This window comes from Camelus bactrianus, chromosome 8 (assembly GCF_048773025.1).
Source record: "Camelus bactrianus isolate YW-2024 breed Bactrian camel chromosome 8, ASM4877302v1, whole genome shotgun sequence".
NCBI classification, from domain to species: Eukaryota; Metazoa; Chordata; class Mammalia; order Artiodactyla; family Camelidae; genus Camelus; species Camelus bactrianus.
Window position 1 is genome coordinate 59,630,589 of NC_133546.1, and position 22,722 is coordinate 59,653,310.

Sequence of the window (22,722 nt, forward strand, 5' to 3'; positions counted from 1 at the left end):
TTCTTAATCTTTTGAGTTATTGAGAATTTACCAAATGCTACGGACTATGCTAGTTACCCAAGATACAAAGACAAATGACACCTGGCCCTTGTTTTTCAAAAGGTCCTTGATCTTGGGTAATTTGAACACATTAGAAATTCCTTGGGATTTCTGTTTTCCCCTGCAGGCGAAGTAATTTCCTCTGTAACTGAGCTGCAGAGCTTAAAGGTGGATCCCTCTGCAGAGAAGGAGAAGCAGCGATCAGAAGCCAAGCACATTCTCATGCAGAAGCAGCGAGCTTTAGCAGACCTCTTTAAACACCTTGCAAAAGCCGGTAAGGCTCTTGCTGGAAACCTGATGAAGTATAATCACTTGCCTTTAGGAAGAAAAATGACAGGGTGATTTGGGGGACGTTTCTAGAGATAGATGAGATGGTGGGAAACAATGTGGCAGGCCAAGTTGGGACATGCCATGCCAGGAGTTCCAGGCACACATACGAAAATCCTATGATGAACCATTTTTGATTCCCAAACAGTTTCACAGTTTTGTAATGTTTCTCAGAAACCATGTTTTTTTAACTTTTGTCACCATGTGCTAAACAGTACCCACCCTTCCAGTGTTGTACAGAGAGCAGTGCTTCTCTGACTCGTGTACAAGTCACTTGGGGAATCTTGCTGAAGGGCGGAAGTGGAGTCTGTTGCAGAAGGAGTAGGGCAGGGCCTGAGCATCCACTTTCTGACAAGCTTCTGGGCAGTGCTGTTCCCAGGACTAGACAACGAGCGGTAGTGGTGTGGGGGCAGCAGGGTGGGGCGCATCCATTCTCTTCTGAGTTTCTGTATTTAAACACAGGCTGTTTATTTCCTAGGTTTGTCATATCGCAAAGGTCTTGCCTGGGCCCGTTCAAAAAACCCTCAAGAGATGCTTCATCTCCACCCATTGGATCTCCGAAGCGCACTGTCTATAGTCAGCAGCACTCAGGAGGCTGATTCTAGGTTTGTGTTTTTAATTACAAAGGAAGCAAGTCACTTAAAACTCCATGGCCTCATTTGCCACAGCGGGGATAACAGCACTTCTGTCCTAGCTTTGCTATGAAGGTAACATTTAGAAAGGTGCCTGGCTCAGGAATGGCAGGTGGTAAGCACTCAATAAGTGTTAATTTTCCTTTTTTTTCTTTCCTTTTTTCCCCCTCCCTTTTCTTTTCTTTCTTTCATTAGAAAAGGTAAAGGAAGAATGAGAAACATTGGGTGGTGTGGGCTCTGCTGGGGGTCTCGTGGGGTGAAGAAGACAAGGGTCTACTTTGAGCATTTAAAGCAAGTGCTAGGGGTTAGTTAGTAATTGTTAAGTTTCTTTTCATTTCTCTTTCCTCCTTGATTCCTTCTCTCCCGTTATATTTTTGGTCCTTTGAGTTTCCTTGATCTGAATGTATAGGTGAAAATCCATGAAAGAATGACCACATTTCTAGCTATTCCATATACATAAACCTGTTATAAGTTCTCACATGTTCTTGAATTTGAGAGCCTATAAGCTTTGGAGACAGAGCTCCCTCTGTTGGTAACCACAGCAGAGGTTGTGGAAGTGAGCTGAGTACAGCATACATGTATATTTCCTTTGTTCAGTGGCCCTCTGAAGTGCTTCAAATTTGAATTTGCAACATTGTAAAAAGTAGAAATTTTACATAAACATTCTGGATTTTCAGTTTTTCTGGAAAATTTGGCTGAGTGAGCTTGCTTTCCCACGTGGTGAGAAGTTGGCTATTGCGCCCTCCTTTTGATAGGATGCGTGCTGTCTGTTCTCTGTGGTCAGCAGCAGTGCCTGGTGCTTCTCCCTCCCCAATGAGGCCAGGTGTCATTGCCATGTGTCATTTTGTGCTTGGCTGTCCTTAGTCATGTGTGTTATCCGCGTGGCCCCTGAAGGCATCAGAATGTATGGTCCCTCGCCTCTACTGCCAAGATAACTATAATGTTTTTTTTAAAATTTATTTTAATTTTTTTGCCATTTCAAATGAGTTGGTTTAATTCCAGGTGGTACAGAATTCAGGATGGAACAAAGACTTAAGAGCACATTTTGACAGGATTCTGGACTGGGTTTATGCTGATTTCACATCTAAGGTAGAAATGATTGAGAGGAACTAAAGAGAAGACGAGCCGCTGTATGATTTTTTTTTTTAACGAAAGTTTATTCTTAAATGTACAATAGGTTGCAAGACAACACTTCATTGTAGCTACAGGTGGCAACAGATGTTATGGCAGGGAATCCAGATGTTTAAACAGGAATGGAATTAAGGATCATCATTGCCTCAGGCACAAGGAACAGCTTACTTTTTGCCAGGTTTCTTGATTCCACCTGTGGCCAGGGGACCTTTCCCCGCAGCCTTTGCTTTTAGCTCCTAGAGTTTCTTCTGCTCCTCTTTTTGCTTCTGCTTGAATGCCTTATCTTCCTCATCCATCTTCTTGGCCTGCTTCTTGGGCTGCTTCAGGGGCTTCTTGCCACCTTCATATAATGTTTTTATTAAGGAAACCGTATTGTCATAATTTACCTCCCCACTGTACTTCCAGTGCTAAGTACATGATACATGCTTTGAATGAAGGACTGATGGGTGCTTGACTGAGTGGGTCCTCACAGAAGTAAATCTGTTCAGGCTCTCTTGGCTTTTGGTTGTGACTAAATAGACCAGTCTCTGAGTCTGCAGGGTCTGGGGTGGAGGTAGTGGTTTTAATTATTAAGTCACATTGATTTCCTTTCCAGGCTGCTTGCAGAAATCTCATCTTCGTGGGATGGGTGCCAGAAATATTTCTACCGCTCCCTTGCACGGCACGCCAGGCTTACTGCGGCCTTAGCAGCTCCTGCCAAGGTAGGATGGTAGTGCCTTGGGCTTGAGGGGCCCAGGGACACTCCTCGCTGTTCATCCAGGGCTGCATCTTCAGATCTTGTCAGGTGATCACAGCCCATTACTGGAAATGACTGCGCTTTCTGCAGAATATCATTAAACTTAGAATATTAATCAATGTAATTTTGTGCTTAATCAGAGTGTCTTATAATAAGTCCTGTCACTCACATTTGCTGGCAGGACCAAATGCATAATAAAAATAACGGAAGAAAAACAGCACTGAGAATGCCATCCTCAGATCTTTTCCCCCTTGTGAACCTAGAGAAGACCACTAATACTCAATTTTGGTGTTAAACCTGGTTCCCGTTCATGGCACGTCAGTCATCTGTGAAAGTGTGGTTTGAGAAGTGCTGCTCACAGAGGTGAACATGTCACCTCTAGAGGGGACACATCCAAGCGTCCCTAAGCCAGGGCTCCCCCGGAGTGTGGGACAGCACTTCCCCACGTTGCCTGGGTGGGTGTGGTGTTTGCAGCCCCTCAGCACGCTCTTCCCTCTTCCTCCCGCCACCAGGAGATGGGCGTGGGCAACGTGGAGCGGTGTAAAGGGTTCTCGGCACATTTGATGAAGGTGCTGATCCGACAGCGGCGCTCCCTGACCACGCTGACGGAGCAGTGGATCCTCCTCAGGTATCGGCGGACTGGTTGCATCTGTGGAACGAATTGGGGAGAATCGTGTATCAGCTCAGAGTTGCTGCACGTGCTGCTCCTAATCGTGAAACAGAGTCTGAGGCCTGGAGAGGAGGGTGGGGTTTCCCTTGGCTCTGCCCCCCTGGTTTTGGCAGCACCCCTGGGGGATGAGTTCAGGGCCAAGTCAGACAGTAAAAATTGTCATGGCTGAACCACACCTGGGTCGAGAATGAGGGCATCCATGGTCAGCAGTCCGTGCGGGCGGAAGGACAGGGTTCTTGGTATCGGGGCACCCCAGTCTCTGGGCACAGATCAGATTTGAGTTGCCTTCAGTTTACTAGGCTTTGTGGATTACAGAGTGCACTTTGCTGAGCCATACAGGGCCATTCCTCAGTGGAGATGCTTAGGAGATGAGGGTGGCCGGGAAGCTGTCATCTGCTGAGTGGGCTCTTGGCTGAGAGGTAGTATTTCTAGGCTGTAAGTACTTGAGCGTCAGCTGTTTTCTTCTCGACTCATACAAATTTATCTAGCAAAGTACTACATTTACTAGATTAAAAAAAAGTGGCTGGCCTGTTAGATGTGAGAGCGCTGTAGGGGGCAGGTGATAAGCAGTGGGGCCGATGCTTCCCTGCTGAGTACTGGGAAGGCTTTTTAACAGACTTTTTACTTATCTGGGGAGATCTTTTCTTGATTATGTGGAAAAGCCCATACTTTATTCAGAAGTGAGTGAATTTACTGTTAAAAACATCTCAGTGACAGTGTGAGGAGCCATGTGTTTTCCCTGTGGGTTTGTCTCTGCACAGGAACCTCCTTAGCTGCATGCAGGAGATTCACGGCAGGCTGGCGGGGCCGCCCACCTACCCCGTGGCCTTCCCGCCTCAGGATGGGGTGCAGCAGTGGACGGAGAGGCTGCAGCACCTGGCCATGCAGAGCCAGATCCTGCTTGAGCAGCTCTCCTGGCTCCTCCAGTGCTGCCCCGGTGCAGGCCCAGCTCCAGGCCAAGGCGATGTCCAGACACAGGGTCAACCTTCTGCCCCCGACCTAGAAGGCCCAGAGCTCACCAAGAGGCAGCTTTCCGGTGCAATGCTGGACCTTATCCCATCAGATCTAAGCTACCCATCCCCAGTTCCTGGAAGTCAGCTGCCTGCTGGTTGCCGGATGAGGAAACAGGACCAGCTTTGGCAACAGTCAACTGTGAGATTAACAGAGATGCTGAAAACCATTCAGTCAGTGAAAGCTGATGTTGACAAAATTAGGCAGCAGTCTTGTGAGACTCTGTTTCATTCTTGGTGAGTGTGCGTACGTCTTTGCTCTTCCTCTGTGTGTGGGCCCTTGTTCAGAGTTTAGTAATGGCGTGAAATGATGAAAGGGGTTATGCCTCAGTCCTCAGTTTTCCGGTGGACTTGGATAGTGCTTTGTGGCATATGTCTAGCTGTAAATCTCTAGATACAGTGAATTTTAGTGGTTGGAGGGGAGGGGTATGGGGGGTGTACCACCTTCCTTTCAACATTGTGGCATTTCTGTTGTTGCAGGAAAGATTTTGAAGTTTGCTCTTCTGGGCTGAGTTTCCTGTCCCAGGTGTCAGCTCATTTGCAAGGCCTAGAGTCCTTGTTCATTCTTCCAGGGGTAGAGGGAGAGCAAACAGACTCACAAATGGCATTAGTTGAGAGCCTGGAATACGTAAGAAGAGAGATCAATAAAGCCACAGATGATTTTACTGCCTGGAAGACACACTTGCTCGCCCCAGGCAGCCAAGGAGGTAAGGACTGTTGTTCAGCAAGGGACTAAAGGCCCAGCATAGGGATGATGTCGCGGAGACTTCAGTCCAGGCGGTCCTGAAGGCACATTGTGTTTTGTTCTAGAAGTGTCTGTCCAGGGTTCTGAGGCGGGCAAGTATGGTCGGAGCCCACAGCTCTTGACTTTCGTTGCCTCTTTAGTTTGAGTCCCTTGCCTCTGGATGCTCATTACGTTGCTCACTTTAAAGCACACGTGTGGGGGCAGCCCAGGCCCACTGCAGTTCCGGGAAGTTCTTTCGACTGGAAAGCTGAGGGCTGACATTTGGTGTTCATATGCACCATCTTAACTATTTTCATATTTTTGGCTTTCTTTTGGCAATATTGTGGTAATTAATACAAGACAGTAACCTTATAGGCTCATCTGGGCAGGGAGCGTGTCTCACTCATCTCTGTTCCCAGCACTGCGTGACACAGTGGCCCAACCATGGCAGGTGCTTAAGCACGTGGCTGTTTATTAAAATGACAAATGAGGACTGTTAATGGTTTCCAGGGGCACTGAAGCAGATGAGTAGGTTTTTAAAAAATTGTTTTGTACCATGTTACTTTGCTAGGAAACCAAACGCTGGATGATGGGCTTGTGGAGGATTTTTCAGGGCAAATGGAAACTGCCATCCGGGCCATCCTTTATGCGATCCAGAACTTAACAGAAAGACACAGTAAGAAAACAGAGAGCACTGACCACACAAGGACACAAGAAGAGGAGGGTATGTCTGAAACTGGGGGAAAATTAGCTTCCCACTTGATTTAATTTTTAGTTGATGGTCCATTTTTGGGGCTAAATATTTAAGGACAAATATTGGAAATGATTATTGGATGAAATGGTGAGGAAAGGGTTTATTTTCTGTTACTCAACATGTCGTTTTTTTCTGTGAATGAAAGAGGCAGCAGGCTTTGAGAGACTGCAGTCAGGACATCTAACCAAAATCTTAGAGGACGACTTCTGGGCCGACGTGAGCACTTTGCATGTGCAGAAAATAATTTCCGCTGTCTCTGAGCTGTTGGAGAGGCTGAAGTCATACGGCGAGGATGGCTTAGCGGCCAAGCACACGGTAACCGGTGGTTCTTGACAAGCTCCTTGCCATCCGCAGTGGGCCAAGCAGGGGCAGAGGGGGTTTCTCCTCGCTCCACACGGTGGTCCCAAAGCAGGCCTCCTCAGCCAGATCACTAAGAATTTGATCTGTTTGTACATGTAAACCTCATTGAGAAACTTTGGAAAGCTCAGGGCTTGCTGGCTAAGGGTTGCAGTTGTAAGGCGCATAGGTGCAGAAACGCTAGCAGTCAGAACATCCATTACCTTGGGGCTCTTTCACACCCCAGTCACGTACTCCTGGGTGTATGTAATGCTAATAGTAGGTGTTGCCGCCAGCACTGAAGACTCAGTGGCCGCACCATGCAAACACTACTCCCCTTACAGTATGCCGAAAGAGGATGACGTTGTCATCTCCCTAAGGCCAAAGAAGCAACTTATTTTGTAGGACTAGTGTGTTATTCTTTAGCACCGCCTCCAGCGCCAACTTTGATTCCCAATAGAATAAATATTTTTTAAAAAGCAACCTTGTTAACTGAGACCTAAGTGACTTGAGAATTGAAGGTATAGTTTTGTGAGGGTTTGTGTGAATAAGGAAGAAGTCTCAGTGAGCAGACGCTGTATATCTGTGTGTAGATGAAACGTACCATTGTGACATTTGGTGCACTCACAGTGTTGTACAGCCATCGTCACTACCTAGTGCCAGAACGTTGTTACCCGCCCCCCCCCCCCCGGGAAGCCTGCTGTGAGCAGACCTTCTCATCTCTTCTGCCCCCAGTTCTTCACCCAGTCCTGCTGCTTGTTGGTGCGCCTGGTGCCCATGGTCTCCAGGTACTCAGACCTTGTCCTCTTCTTCCTGACCGTGTCCTTGGCAACTCACCGCAGCACTGCCAAGCTGCTCTCCGTGCTCGCCCAGGTCTTTGCGGAGCTGGCTCAGAAGGTAAGGGCTGTCACGGCAGCACCACGGGGCAGCAGGTGCCCAGGTATTCCACACCCACCAGGATTTGGTGCAATGAGCTGCTTTATTTTGATGACTTGCTCCCTCTGTGGGTTTTCTAAGGCTTTGTCTGGCACCCATTTACTGAGCCTGTTTCCACCAGTCTTGAAACCTACATGTCCCCCATTGGTGAGCTCCCTAGACTCCAGAGCCAGTCTAAAGGCTGCCACTTTCGTTCACACCCTTCTCTCCCTGTCTCCAATTTGAAATTTTCTTCTGGTAACTCTGAGCTAGACTTACAGGATAAATGAACCCTTAAGGCTATTAAGTGTTAAGTCGTTTATATTTAATCGTGGTGAAATGGTAATGGGGCTCTTAATGTTCGGAGGGGAGGAGCAGTGTTTTTCCTCTACTAGGAAGTCATTCATTCAGCCGTGTACCCGGTGTTGGGGAAAGCACTGCAGCTGTAGAGATTGTAGACCCTACCCTTGAGATTCAGGAGCAGGAGACAAGACAGATCCAGCAGGCCCAGGGCGGTATGGTAAGTCTAGTTACAGGAGTATCCAGTTCTTGGACTCTGAGTGAGTTAGTCACTTAATCTCAGTTTCCTCGTGTGTAAAATGAGATTTGCATTCTTGTGAGAACCACCTTCAACTGCGTGTGTAGTTTGTTTTTTTATGTCCTTAGTATTCCAAGATCTTTTCTGAATCTAACTATAATACAGATGAGGTTCACTTGAGGAAAATAGGAATTTACAAACTAAAGATGAGGTCTAGGCTTCTTGTAAACAGTCAAGAGTTCTTAGTTCTGAGTATCTGGAACACTGGAAAGGGTTAAAAAAAAAACAGGTGGCAAGCCCATACCTTGTATCTAGATGATAAATGTGCATCTTTGTTGAATAATGTATAAATGAATGAGGCTCAGATTTAATCCATCTGATGGGCATTGAGCCCAATTTTACATCCTATCCCTTTTTGAAGGAAACATTACATGCAAGACAGTGGCAGGACAGTGTATGTTGAGGATGCCCTGAACTGGATCAGCTACTTTGTCCACTTGCACCATTGCTCTTGTCTGACAGGTTCTAGAGTGGCTTTGGCCTGTCAGACCCAGGTGTTCTGGGGTAAGGGTGTGAGGGTAGAAGTGGTTCTGATACAAGCAAAGTGTTGGGAGCCCAGTGGCTGTCACAGCTGCAGCTGCTGTAGTAATGTGCCCCGCAGAGGGACATCTGAGTCTCCTTCCTCTGGTTTATTCTGCATCTAAACATATTTCTTTACAATGTATATCACTATTTTAATCAAAATGTATCTTTAATCAGCTTTCTAATATACATCCTGAAGGTGAGTTTGCCTGTCCCTTAATTTTACAAGTGTCCGAGTTGTATTCATATCCTTCGTGAGGAGTGCTGAGGGCACTTGGAAGTGGATTAGACACAGCGCTAGGGTAATAGACCTTTGTTGTGACTAAAGCACCGAACCCATTGGAAGCTGCTTCAGTGTAACCAGGTCATGATCAGTGTCTGCTGGTCTCAGATCTTGGTCTTGCTAGTTGACAGCTTATTTGTAATACCTGCTCATCCTCGGATTGACAGATATCTTGATAGCTTGTATTTCCTCTGCTAAAATGTCTGAAAGCCACTGTTTTACTTCTTTTTCTATTCACTTTTGCACCACACGCTAGTAGTTGATCTTTCTTTACAGGCAGTTTTCCAACATGAAGCACAGTTAACTCTTCACAGGTGTTGCTGTGTCTGACCTTGTTCTTAACTCTAGACCCCGTGCCATGCTGGGTGCCAGGTGCCTTGGCAGCAGACAGCCCAGTCCAGTTATGTTCCCTGGGAGTGACAGATTTACTTCAAGAGCTGGGAGGAAGGCATATTTTTTAGTGTTTAAAGAGGTTCTACACCCTACCTCCACCCCCACTTCCTCCCAAATACCATCCTAGAGTACTTCATTCAGATTTTTGTCTTGGCAAAATGACAAATTACTATGCCCCAGAGGCCTCCACTAAGTCCACACCTCATGTATTAAATCTGATGTCAAGCTTTGAAACTGCAAGTATCACCAAGGAAGAAAGGAATGTCAGAAGCCTACTGTACTTCCATGAGATCTAAAATACTGAACTAGAAAACAGTTAATCTTTTGTTTGTAGTATTTTTTCCTGTAGGAAGGAACGGAAATCACACACCCCCCATGCCGCCCCCTGGCTTTTTACTTTTGTACCTAACTTCCACTCTTTCCATTTCCAAGGGCTTTTGCCTGCCCAAAGAATTTATGGAGGATTCAGCAGGAGAGGGAGCAACTGAGTTCCATGACTACGAGGGAGGTGGAATTGGAGAAGGCGAGGGCATGAAGGATGTGAGTGACAAGATAGAAAATGAAGAGCAGGTATGTCTTCACGTGTGTGAAATTTGTATATAGTTTACAGGAGCTCGCTCCTTTTTCCTTTTTCAATATTTAAATTACATATATTTTCCTACTAGGTTAATGGTTTTCAAACTGCGGTCTCAGTACCCTAAGAATACTAGAGCTTGGGGAGTGGGTGTAAATAAAAAGCATAAAGACCACACAGAAAGGAACTTTGCAGCTCAGCTATAATTTAGGAGACAAATGATTTAAAAATTTTTTATTTTTTATTTTAAATGGGGAGATTTTTGCTGATGATTTTCTAGAGAGTATTTTTGGTTATCGGTTCATTTAAGGATAAAAAGCTTGGCTATTTTAAGTGGTAATTGCATTTAAAAACAATGCCAGTGTTTGCTATTAATAGGTTTTATTGTTGTGTGCCTTTAAGACATGTTAAAATTTTAAAATTTACATCCTTTTTTAGTTGGTATCAAGCATGCCTTTGAAATACTTAGATTCTTTGGACTAAGACTGTTGTGTTGCTTTTTTAAGTTCCAGTCTTAGTTGGAAGCAATTTTTTTTTAACATACTACTTTTAGGGGGAGAGGGTATATAGCTCAAGTGGTAGAGGGCATACTTAGCATACATAAGGTCCTGGGTTCAATCCCCAGTACCACCTCTAAAAATAATTAAGTAAAACCTAATTATCTCTCCCTGCAAAAAAAAAAGAAAAAAAAAAATTTAAAAAGAAAAACATGCTACTCTTAGTCATTTAGATTAATCAACCATGACTTGAAGAAATAAAAGGTAGTGGAATTTCTTTTTATCACTTATCTTCTAAATTTAAAGCAGGCTGTAAATTTCTATTTAAGTATAGTTATAACTATGAAAAATAGAAGAGCAAACCAATTCAAACTTCCTGTCTTCCTTTGAATGGAAAACTGAAAAGAAATAAAAAACCAAAAGAATAATGCTAGTGTTTGTGGTAGAGTTCTAATATACATTTTATATATATTTGTTACTTTGCCCTTTCTGTATTTCAAATTTAACTTAATCAGCACACAGTAATTTGTTAATGGGAAAAAGATAAAAGTAAACCTAACAGAAAAGTACAAATCCAATGCAAAAAAACATTAAGTGGGATAAAAGGCTACTGAAACAATTTGGCAGTATCTAATAAATTTTAAATTGTGGGTATTCTTTGACCAAGGAATTCCATGTTTTCTTACAGAAATGCTAAAAAGGGTCGAAGATAAATATGTATAAAAGGGGGTGTGTTTATTCAAGGATACAGCCTTATTTATAATGGTGAAAATTGTGAAAGAATCCAGATATTCATCAGGAGGGAATTACTTAAATTATGATACTATCCATGCAGAGCAATATTACAGATTAATAAGAATGAGATAGGTTTATATGTATCAACATGGAAATTTATCTGAGACATTTTTTAACTTAAGAGAAGCAGATTGCAAAACAGTTTGTACGGCATGATCCCTTTTTTGTTTAAAAAGATGCTGGGAGGCAAGTATTGATACATATTACCTGTATTATAAGTATCCATCGGTGACTTATGAATAAAAAGATGCTCCAGAATGTCACTGGTGATAACTTCATTAGGATTTTTGCAGGAAGATGGCGCCAGGGGAACTTACTCTTTCTGTTTTGCTTAGAATTTTTAAAATGAGGTTTTATCATTTTAAAATTTAGCCCTAATGAAGGAGGTAACAATCGTGAATCATTTGCCCAAAATATTGCCTAAATTATGTAGAAATATATAGTTTAAGGAAAAGTGAAGAAAATTATATTCACAGTGTGGTGCTGACTATGAGATATCAGAGACAAAATAGATACTAAATTTATGGGCAATATAATAAGACTGATGAATTTTTTTATCCTACAGACAGAATGCAGTCTTAAAATATCTCTGGATTTTTTTTTTTAAACTCACATGAAGAAAACCTCAATAAAATTCTATATTCTCTAATAACATGTGCAATAAAACTGGAAATTAACTACAGAAATGTTAAAGCAAGTCACAAATTTTGTGTATTATCTCTGTTAGTTCTCTTTTCTCTCCCCAGAGATAATTTTATACCACTAAACCCCAACATTTATATTCTATTTAGAGCTGAGTAAACATGAGTAAAGTTACCGTGTTCATGTGTGTTTTCTATAATGCTTTTTGATGTAGGCAGAAGATACATTTCAGAAGGGCCAAGAAAAGGATAAGGAAGATCCTGACTCAAAACCAGACATTAAGGGCGAGGATAATGCCATCGAGATGTCAGAAGACTTTGATGGGAAAATGCATGATGGGGAGCTTGAAGGACAAGGTTTGAGATTATCCATCACTTCATTCTTGTTTTTGAAAAATAAATATTTTCTCCAGGAAAATACAGATCCTCAATACAGAGCCTGTTACACTCTTGGAACAAGTTGGTTCCTCTGCATAACTGCGGGTGGAAAGGTCAGCACGCAAGTGCACCGTCACCACCTCCACCGAGTCGGGAGGCTGTGATCTGTTTTGGAGATTATTCTTCTCTGAGTAAACAGAGACACTGACGTCTGGCTGCCTCGTGTGCTGGCAGCATTGGCCAAGCAGTGCCCTTCGGGGACATCTGGAAGAGCAAGGAGATGAGCCCTAACAGAGCCTGGCTCTCAGTTCAAATTAAATTGTTCTGAGTAGGTTTTTTTTTTGTTTTTTTTTAAGTAATTTTTGTCCCTAATTACAAAAATAGTAGACGTCTGTTGTAGATGATTTGGAACGAAAACGCAGGAATGAAATAGCAAGATACCCTTTAGGCCTATCACCCGAATCACTTAACAAATTTCGGGTTATTTCTTCCTGTATGACGCGTATGTACACACACATGCAGAGACCATGAACACTTCTACAGCCTGCTGTTTTCGTTTAACGTTCCACACTCCATGTCATTAACAGTTATTTGAGAATATGATTTCTTACAGCACATTAATCATGTCATGTTTGTACCATAATTCAGCTGTTGCCCTAAATTTCTGTTTAAAGCTTAATTTGAAATATAGAGTCTTATTGTAAGTGTGAATATCTTGCAGAAATGATAGTTGACCTCAGAGTAGAAGAGTGTATGCTTGCCTGAGTAGCATAAGGGTTTAACCTTTATCAAAGTAGACCTTGCGCAAAGACAAAAGCAAGATAATTCTGATGAATTGAGCTAGACACGTGATTTGAGATGTTGGATAAAACCATTGACGTATATAGTATGTTGGAGATGGAGGAGGAACCTGAGGAATGTTGTAGTCCAGTCTCATCATTTCACAGACAGGAAACCAAAACCCAGTGAGGCTGCTGAGTCCCACGATGAACATCCTGCCAGCACCAGAACTAGACATCCTGACAGCCATTCCCCACCCTTCTTACCTTCTTACAGTCTGTTCACATAACACATTGTAGACCTCCTTGTTCCTCCAAACAGTTTGCAAAACACAGTGGGACTACTTCAGGAGCTCTAGAAGGGTGTTCTGTAGAAACGGGCAGTAAACCCCAGGCAGGACCCTCGCCAGGTCAGGCAGGGGTCCATGCCTCTCCCACACACACAGTTTTGGGATCTGCCGAACTACACTCAGTGTCTTCCCTTTCAGATGAGGATGATGAGAAATCAGACAGTGAGGGCGGAGACCTGGATAAACAGATGGGTGACCTGAACGGTGAGGAAGCTGACAAACTAGATGAGAGGCTTTGGGGTGATGACGAAGATGAGGACGATGAGGAGGAGGAAGAAGACAGTAAAACTGAAGAAACAGGACCAGGAATGGATGAGGTAATTTAAAGACTGCCCCATCGCACAGTCCCCAGGCTGAGGGGAGGCAGTCTTCCTGCCAACTACCACTCCGTCGTTCACTGCTCTTCCTTTTCTGTCTCGGTTTTTTTTTTTTCTTCTGTTTCTTCCATTTTTTTTTTTTTCCTACGTTGTTCTTTGCTATGTTATTAATTGTATTCAGATCTAAAAGAGTAGCCTGACCTGAGCCACCTCAAGTGTTATGGAGGAGGGAAGTGGTAAAACTCACTGTAGACACTCTGATTCTGCTGTTGGCCACTGAACTTCTCCAGCTCTTAGCTTAGGGGACCCTGGGCTGGGTGTGATGACACAGCAGCACAGCTCCACCGGCCTGCCGTTCACACACCTGCTCTTACTCCCGCCCTCCGCTTAGACCCGGACCCTTCCTTACAGGACCACATACGCCCTGTCAGCTGGATGTTTATGGGATTGGCCCAGGCAGAAATGACAGTCTAAGAGCTGCATTAGCTGGAGTCAACCTATGTAAAAACAGCTTTTTAGATCAAGACTGATGATTTTGTTTTTTCTTCCTCTGCCATTTAGGAAGATTCTGAACTTGTTGCTAAAGATGACAACTTAGATGCTGGGAAGTCAAACAGAGATAAAAACCAGCAAGATAAGAAGGAAGAAAAGGAAGCAGCAGCTGATGATGAGGGACAAGGCCAAGATAAAATTAATGAACAGATAGACGAGGTAAAGAGGATTCAAAACCGATCTGCTCCCCTGACTCAAGGCCAAGGCCCCTGCGACGCATAGCTCCAAGGGCTCAGGACGTTTTCTTCCTACTTATCATTTGTTTTCCCGCTGCCTCATAAAAGAATGTGCAACAGAGCTTATGAACCAGACATAAAGTAGTTTACTCCTGGTTACCAGTGAGGTGGTCTTCATGCTGTTTGGGCTTGTGCTATAGTTTAGAAGCTAAATCCTTTTTTGTATTTCTTCCTATAAACTTCAGTTTCTTCTTCAAGATTAAGTAACACAAAACTTTTCAGTGCAGAACGTGCACAGAAAGTGAAATTTGAAATTTTGAAAACATGAGAATTCTAAAAATATTAGTAACATTCTAATGTGTGCTGGTAATTTTAGGGAAGAGATATTGTATTCTCCCAACATAACTACAGTTGACCCTCACTCGAATAACCTGGGCATTAGGGGCACTGACCGCCTGCAAGGCTGGAAATCTGCCCGTAACTTACAGTTGACCCTCTGCGTCCCCGGGTTCCACCAACTACAGACCTGTGCAGCATGTATTTATTGAAAGAAATCCACATAAGTGGTCCGTGTAAGTGGACCCACACTATTCAGACCTGTGTTGTTCAAGGGTCGGCTGTGCTTAGAGCTAATTATATGTGAAAGCTACTTTTTAAAAAAGTTTTTTATTTTTTTTCCCTGTTCTCTCCATTATCCAAAGAGGGAATACGATGAGAATGAAGTGGACCCTTACCACGGCAACCAGGAAAAACTGCCAGAACCTGAGGCCTTGGACATTCCGGATGACTTGAACCTGGACAGTGAAGACAAGGATGGCAGTGAGGACACAGACCACGAAGGAGAAGGTGTGTCTTTCAAAATCTAAGGAACCCAGTTGGAAGTCATTGAAAATTTCTTTTCAGGCCAGTGTTGTGGCTAGGTCATGATCACGTCTGGTCAGCAGCTCAATTCCAGTTTGAGAAAATTGCTTTTTCTTTGTCGTGTTTCTCCTCTAAGCAGACCTAATGCTTGGAAGCCAGCAGGTCTCTGTCACTCGTGTCATCCCGTCCTGGGTTCCAGGGCTGCTGTGCGGGGTGGTGCCATCACCGTGGCCCGCCTCCTGGGCTGATGTTAACATACGCAGTCTGCGGAGAGCCGGGCCTCTCGCGGAGCCCAGTGACTGCTTTCCAGGGAAATGACTGTTTCAGTTATTGATTGTTGTGCTTATGTTGTGTGTTTAGTCTGAAATATAAAATCATAGTGGGAAGTGAAACTGAAAATCCCAAGAGAAATCACATGGCACATGACAGTAACCTAGTGCCTGTGTCACCCACTGTTCAACCGAGTGTGACTCCCATAGGGGGTGCTTTCTGGTATTGAAAGCACCGTGTGGGAGATGCTACCGTAGCTGAGGCCCCCCTCATGGTGAGTAACCAGACAGAGAGACGGGGCAGCCTCTTCCTGCTTCTTAGTGAGTCAGTTACATATTTAGAAAGCTAATGAAAACACCACAGTGGAACAAAAATAACAAGTTACAAAAGAATAAATGAAAGGTACTGTTTATGTAAAAATTTAATACAAGAAACAATACTATGTGGTGTTTATGGAGTCATCAAATGTATGAAAGCACAGAAAAGAAATGTTTGACCTCTGAGGAAGTAGGAAGGGTGAAGGCATCAGAATCCAGATAGTTGTAAACCGTTTGTTTCTTAAAAAGTGACAGAAATTTGATACATTTATGGCAAAATGTTAACATCTGCTAAATCTAGGAGGTGAGTATATGGCTCTCCTAAATTTAAAATGCATTTTTCATGTTTAAAGTATTTGGTTATTAAAAATAATTTGTTGGTTAAATTTGTGAATTTAATATTTAACAACACCATTTGGTTAAGGATTTGATAACAGGCTTTCTTTGTGGTTAGAACATTCTTTGCTCTGTGACTCTCTGGTTTACTTTTTAAATGTAGTTAAGTTGTTGCTTCTGAGGCCGTTTCATTGCCTTTTAATTTTGCAATCTGACTTCAACCTTAAATTCAACAACCAAGCAAGCATAAGATTAAGAAAATTAAAATCCACTGGTTTTCTAATAAGCTCTTTGCCCTAGAAAAATATCCAGGTTTGTTTTAACCTATTGTGTATATAAACTAGGAAGCAATTATTTTAAAATATTTTTTTGCTAACAATATAACTGATTTCTAAAGTGTCCAAAGTATAGAAAAGCTCTTTAAATAAATAAGTCATTTTCAAATAAGATTATTCCCATGTGAATGCATGTTGTATTTTCTGTGTATGGTGAAGTCTGATGTCCACCAGTTATTCCCAATGATAACTGAAAATTAGACTGGCATTTCCTATCTGTTCTAAAATACTCCTATTGTTGTGGTTTTTAGGATTTTTTAGTGGATCGGTTACTATTCTTTAATGAAATGCACCATCCAAACAGTTGTATGTAAACAGTTGTAAGTACGGTTTAGAGCAGATGTAGGCAAAAATTTTCTGTGAATAGTCAGATAATAAACATTCTAGTCTTTGCAGACCATAAGCTGCACCAGAGGTCGCAAACACTCAGTTCTGCTTTTGCAGTATGAAAGCAGCCCTGGGCAGTACAGACAGGATGGAGGGTGAGCGAATGGATGCGGCTGTGTTACAATGAAACTTTACAGAAATATGTGGAGGGCCAGATTTGGCCCGAGGGCCATAGTTTGCCAACTCCTGGTTTGAGAATAATGATAAAACACTTGTGTAACTGCATCTCATCTGAAGAAATCATATTGTTTGGTTTTGAAATTCTGTGCTCCTTGTTTTTGTTTCACCTGTCCAGAAGAGAATCCTTTGGAGATTAAAGAAAAACCAATGGATAATGAAGAAACAGATCGAGAAGCTGAGGCACTAAACGAAGAGACTGAGACTGGCCAGAGTGAAGGTGAAGGTCAGAGCCCACACGAGCCTGAGGAAGGCCACGGGGAGGAGGACCAGGTGGAGCCGGAGGAAGAGATGGACATGGGAGCTGATGACCAAGACGAGGATGCCACCCAGCATCCTGAAGAAAACTCCGAGGAGGAGCAGCCATCTGCAGAGGACAAGGACTCCAGTGAGGAGAGTGCAGACAGTCACATCCCTGTGGACCAAGGTCTCCAGCCTCAGGTATTGTGTGTCTGGCCTGACTTCTATTGAAAATAACAACAGTGAGAAGAAATGACCTTACTCCCGCTAGAAAATCTCTTAAGATACTTTTCATGACCAGGTGGTGCTGCCAAGCAGCTTTCAGTTTCTGTTTAAGACCCTCTGTGGCTGATCCCCTCCCTGCAGACTCCTGTGGTAATGAGGGAAGGGGGGGTGCCTGCTTGTTGCAGGGCCCCACCTCGTGTTCTTCCCCCAGAGCATTTAATGCCATGTTTGCTTTCCCTGTAGAAGCAAGAAAAAGAAGAAGAAGGGGAGAATTCTGACACTGAGGAGCAGGTGCCAGAGGCCACAGAGAGGAAAGAGCGTGACTCCTGCGGGCAGACAGGCTTGGAGAGCGTGCAGAGCGCGCAGGCGGTGGAGCTGGCCGGGGCCGCGCCCGAGAAGGAGCAGGGGAAGGAGGTGAGAGGCCCTCGCTGCCTCCGCCAGCTGCCTCTTAGGGGGTCCCTTCTCCCTGCCCGAAATCATGTTCTGTTTAACAGTAGTTGATTCACATGAGGTGTTTTTCATTGTTGACATCTAAAATATTTCCTATTCTTTGAGAAAATGGACCTTACATCTATTTTTATATGCCTCCCAGAACAAACCCCAGAATATTTGCTGCACACTGTAAAGGATGTGCTTAATGAGAAAAGTTATTAGAGCTCTCTGTGGGCAATCAGGTTCATATAATTTTTCAGAAAGCTCCTAAGGATAGAAAGGCTGAATCTAGACTTCATGCAGTAATATGCTTCTAATTGTGCTTCCCCTTTCCTTGCTGGTTCACCAGGCTTCTCACCTCTTCTTTCATTGATGGGGAGCACTGCGTCTGTTGTGGCCACAGTCGGGGCACGGGCTGGCCTCAGGGGAGCACTGGAAGCCAGAGGACCTGCTGCTCAGTGGTCACTCTGGACAACTCCCTTGGCCTCTCCAAGCCCCTGGTTTTTTTTCCAGCAATAATTAAAACAGATTATACTTAAAAAAAAAAACAAACAGTTTATACTTCTCATAACCCCTCCACCCCATTCACTGAGCACGCATTAGGTGCTGAGCGTTTCATTACTTCAGTACGTTCTCACAGTGGCCCTACAAGATAAGACACTTATATCTGAATTAAGTAAGTCCCAGTAAAGTTAAATAACAATGTCAAGGGTACATGCTGGTTGGTGATGAAGCCAGGTTTTTAATCGAGGTCTTCAGAGTAAGCCATTACCTCCTGTAGACAAGGAGCTAACCAGCGCTGCAAAAGTGGCGCCAACCAAGAGGGTAACAGATTGGATCTAGATGCTCCTGTTTCTGCCCACAGGCCAGGCCTTAGTCGTGGGTGAGTTCCAGAGCTGGTGTGGTTACAGTCATTCCTTGGGGTCTGAGAGGGATTGATTCCGAGACTCCTGTAGATACCAAAATCCATGGCTGTGCAAGACCTGTATATAAAATGGCTTGGTACAGCGGGCCCTCTGTGTCCGCGGATACAGAAGGCCAACTGCGTATGATGCTGGATGCTGGGATGGGAGTAATGGTGAGAGGAGTGGTGTGCAGTGCAGTCTATAGCCAGGTGCTTGTATAGCTTTCTCCGCCTTCATCCTTTTATGGCTTGGATTTCACAGGAACACGGGAGTGGAGCTGCGGATGCAAACCAGGCAGAAGGCCATGAATCCAACTTCATCGCCCGGTTGGCCTCCCAGAAACACACCAGGAAAAACACACAGGTCTCTATCACTCTTCAGCTAAACCTACGTGGAGGCTGCATGTAAAATGGTGCTCTAAATGTAGCGGTTTCAAAAAAAAAAAAAAAAAGCCAAATATTCCCAGCCTTTGCCAGCTTACCAGACATGATGGCAGCCTTGGTGAGCAGGCCAGGACTGTGGGGCTTTCCCAGCTGGGGCTTCTTCCTGTGGAGACACGGGGACGGACACCCCCCCACACACACACACCCCCCCCACACACACACACCCTCTCTTTCTCTCTCTCGAACCTGTTCCTGTCATGTTCTTGTTTTGGAGCCTAAGAGCCAAGTGTTGTGTGTTGCTGCCCAGCACCCACCAGTCTTAACTCTTTTCATTGTCCGTACTCTTTTGCATTAAAAAATTTTAATGGGCACTATTCATGCATGTGATACAAATTAGTATATAGAAACCAATCCCCTTAAAAGCTTCCATCATCCTATCCCTGTCCTCAAGCCACCCAAGGGACTATCCTCCGAGCACACTGGTGCTACCAGTCTTGTGTTCTTTCGGAGATGTTCTTGCATCAGCAGCATGTTATGGATGTTTGTGGTATGCACATTTATATGTGAGAGGGGTTTTGGGGTTTTTTTTTGCCTCCTTGCCTTTATTTCAGATATGAAGGTGTATCAGAGATTGCTCTGTATATGTATTTAGAGAGCTGAGTATTCTTAACAGCTACACTGAATTCCACTCTTGTATGGCTATACCTGATTTACTTAATCAGCCCCCTGAGGGTGAATATTACAGTGATTTTTACTCTTTTTGCCATTATAGACAAGGGTCTAATGAATTTCCTTATATTCCCCCACAGAGTTTTAAGAGGAGACCTGGGCAGGCTGACAATGAACGCTCCTTGGGAGATCACAATGAGCGTGTGCATAAGAGGCTGAAGACTGTGGATACGGACAGCCACGCCGAGCAGGACCCGGCCCAGCCGCAGGCCCAAGTGGAGGACGTGGAGGCAGCGGAGGCATTTGAGCACATTAAGCAAGGCAGCGCGCCCTATGATGCGCAGACCTACGGTATGGAGCAGGGAGGGCTTCTCCTTTGCTCACCCAGCTCTATGAGAGCTTAGGCTGTGTGTCTGTCAGGTGTTGTTACAAATTCATTTTAGTGGGGAGGGGAAATGGCTTTTTAAAATTAGTTTCCTTCTAATAAGAACTGTGCAGAAATATAATTTGTTTTTGGCATAAAGGCATCTGTAGCCAGGTGCAGGGTTTGAGTGCTCAGAGTTTCTGGGTCTAGTGCAAGCTTTTTAAATATCCTTGGTAACTGCTGGCTGTATCCAAACCCAGCAGTGATCTCAGGGATTCTGAGACATGGACATTTCTTCTTCATCCCCTCGAGGTCGCTCCCCGCAGTGGTGGGAGCTGTGAACTTGAGTGTTCTTCCCATAAGTGAAAAGGGGAGAAAAAAATCTCAGCATAAGAGAGTAGTCCGTCATCACTCAGTCTCCCCTTCTTGTTCTCCTGGCAGCTATTCACTGCTTCCAGCCCTAGTATGTGAGCTGGTGTTGGTAATGCGCACCTGTGAGGATGGTGCAGAGATGACTGCTCTGCAGTGAATCACTCTCCCTCTCCCCTACTGTTCAGGAAAATGAAGCTGCCATGCGTGGGGCTTTTACTTTGTGCCCAACAGTGTTCTGAGCCTTTGCTGTGATCATGGAATTCCTCTAAAATAATCTTTATGAGCTCAGATACCTCTATTTCATAGGTCTGCTGAGGCCAAAGAAGTTTAAGAACTTGCCCAAGATCACGATGCTGGGATTCCCACATTGGTCTCTCTGTGCCCTGTGTTGTTCCACTCTTAATCCCTGCAGTTTCTCCACCCATAACTTGGCTGTGGGGCTAATTCCAGGAGCTCCTGTGAGTCACGTGCCCAGCCTGTTTATTCTGATTCAGTCTCTGGTCACAGCAGTAGAGACCCAGCTAAACATCCTTCTCTGTGGCCACATGTACAGCTGCACTATATCCTTGTAGCTGCTGTGAGGGAGATGGGTAGAGAACAGGCAGTTAGATCAGCAGGTCGCAGACAAGCCAAGTACTGCATCCAGGCCACGTAGCTAGTCAGTGACAGAACCAGCATTAGTAGAATTTTGGAAACTAGACCAAAAGCACACGATGACTTTGTTCTGCAAAGATCTAGGCTTTTTAAGTGTGTGTGCCCTTTGTTGGCAGATGTGGCCAGCATGGAGCAGCAACAATCTGCTAAGGACTCCAACAAGGCTCCGGAAGAGGAGGAGACACAGGATCCCTTCATGGACACGGAGGAGCAGGAGGAGCTCAGAGCAGTGGACACAGAGCAGCTGAGACCAGAGGAGGTCAAGTTGGGGACCATGGCACGCCCGGGTGAGTCCCACTGAGAACACATCCCTCCCCCTTAAGCTCTCTGACTTAGAGAGTCTGCCACTTCTCTTGTACTGTCGAGTCTGGTCTGTTCTTTTCCATGTCCTAACCCATGGCTTAGATACTAATGTGCCTATGATCATTTCACGATACATATTTCGTTTGGGGATAGAAGGGTAGAGGAGTAGTGTTACAGGAGACCCTTGAAACTTCAGTTTCAGACAAAATCCCAGCAGTCCTCTTTAAATATGTAGAAGAAAACAGAATAGTACACTTAGTCCAGTTGTGATAAGAACATATGTTCTTGATTATTAGAGAAATAATATGAAATTATATGAAATTATAAAATATTAGCATAAAATGCAGTAAAATATGTAAAAAAATCGAGTGAGAAAGTAACCAAACTTCTTACATACAGTTCCATTTCATAGCTGACCAAGTGCTGTTACAGGCAGTTTATTTATTTAATGCATTCAACACATGAAAAAATAAACTTTCTCAGTAGTGGTATAAATGCACATTCAAAAGAACTTGCCAAGTTCAAATACTTTTTCTTCTGCTTCCTTCCTCTCAGGGGTGTTAGAACGGCTGGCTGCCCGGCCATTATGTGACAGTGGGAAAGACACAGCTCTATGGTTAGACCCTCCTAGATTCAAATCCAGACTTTCTCTCAATTTCAGATGAACAATTTGCCTCAACCTCCACATCTGTAAAATGGAACTATGATTTTTATTTTAGTTTTTACTTTTGTCAAAGTTCTGCATGTACATAATTTAACAGATCACACAGCTCTATGAGGCCTATCAGGGTAAAGCAGCCTCCCCTCCCAGAACACTGCCTTCAGCACCACAGTGGGGAGAAGGGGAAGTTAAGGGAGTAAGAACTGCTGATGACTGTCTCAGAGAAAAGACACGGGAGCCGGCGTGTGTTAACGTGCCGAGGGGTGAATGAGGGAAGCCTGCGTGATTGTTAGGACTGACACAGCACTGTGAAGGCTCAGTCTTCATGTAGACATTATGGTGAGTAAAACTGTCCCTGTATGAAAACAGGCTTTGAAGAGATGGAGATGGAGACCCAAACTGGTAAAACAGAGGAAGACCAAGATCCCAGGACAGACACATCCCACAAGGAGACAGAGAATGAGAAACCAGAGAGAAGCCGAGAGTCAGCCATTCATACAGCCCATCAGTTCCTTGTGGACACGACTTTCCAGGTCCTAAAACTTTCACAGACGGCTGCTTTAATAAGTTGACCAAATGTAGTTATCAGTTGCTTTTAGGTCTTTATTTTTAGAACTTTATACAGCATGTGGTGGTTTTGGGGGTATCATATCCTTACCAGTTTGTTTTAGGAATACCATTGGTTTGAGAGGTGTTCTCTGA

General features: G+C 44.2%; 2 protein-coding genes and 1 pseudogene across 13 annotated transcripts in view; 1 reads left to right on the forward strand and 2 right to left on the reverse strand.

Moving 5' to 3' along the window:
• The window catches only part of MDN1 (midasin AAA ATPase 1), a 140,073-nt gene that overhangs the window by 108,664 nt on the left and 8,687 nt on the right, over positions 1–22,722 (forward strand). For both annotated transcript variants that reach the window (XR_012508730.1, XM_074368618.1), the window contains exons 75-94: positions 167–313; positions 845–971; positions 2,725–2,830; positions 3,378–3,493; positions 4,297–4,782; positions 5,026–5,252; positions 5,841–5,993; positions 6,169–6,338; positions 7,095–7,256; positions 9,503–9,640; positions 11,793–11,934; positions 13,223–13,401; positions 13,963–14,112; positions 14,831–14,975; positions 16,931–17,253; positions 17,521–17,691; positions 18,876–18,977; positions 19,807–20,017; positions 21,173–21,343; positions 22,390–22,553. Coding sequence is in view for 1 of the 2 variants with exons in the window: in XM_074368618.1 (XP_074224719.1) it covers positions 167–313; positions 845–971; positions 2,725–2,830; positions 3,378–3,493; positions 4,297–4,782; positions 5,026–5,252; positions 5,841–5,993; positions 6,169–6,338; positions 7,095–7,256; positions 9,503–9,640; positions 11,793–11,934; positions 13,223–13,401; positions 13,963–14,112; positions 14,831–14,975; positions 16,931–17,253; positions 17,521–17,691; positions 18,876–18,977; positions 19,807–20,017; positions 21,173–21,343; positions 22,390–22,553 (3,590 nt within the window). In the remaining variant the exon portion in view is untranslated. The remainder of the gene's footprint in view (positions 1–166; positions 314–844; positions 972–2,724; positions 2,831–3,377; positions 3,494–4,296; positions 4,783–5,025; positions 5,253–5,840; positions 5,994–6,168; positions 6,339–7,094; positions 7,257–9,502; positions 9,641–11,792; positions 11,935–13,222; positions 13,402–13,962; positions 14,113–14,830; positions 14,976–16,930; positions 17,254–17,520; positions 17,692–18,875; positions 18,978–19,806; positions 20,018–21,172; positions 21,344–22,389; positions 22,554–22,722) is intronic.
• Positions 2,135–2,533, reverse strand: LOC123615063 (translation machinery-associated protein 7-like; annotated as a pseudogene).
• Positions 2,135–22,722, reverse strand: part of ANKRD6 (ankyrin repeat domain 6) — a 208,980-nt gene continuing 188,392 nt past the window's right edge. For 9 of the 11 annotated variants that reach the window (XM_074368628.1, XM_074368629.1, XM_074368631.1 and 6 more), the window contains one exon: positions 18,432–18,891. The gene's annotated coding sequence lies outside the window, so the exon portion shown is untranslated. Of the gene's footprint in view, positions 3,515–18,431; positions 18,892–19,095; positions 20,978–22,722 lie in introns of those variants that run through there. The other 2 variants (XM_074368622.1, XM_074368623.1) reach the window with 2 other exon arrangements.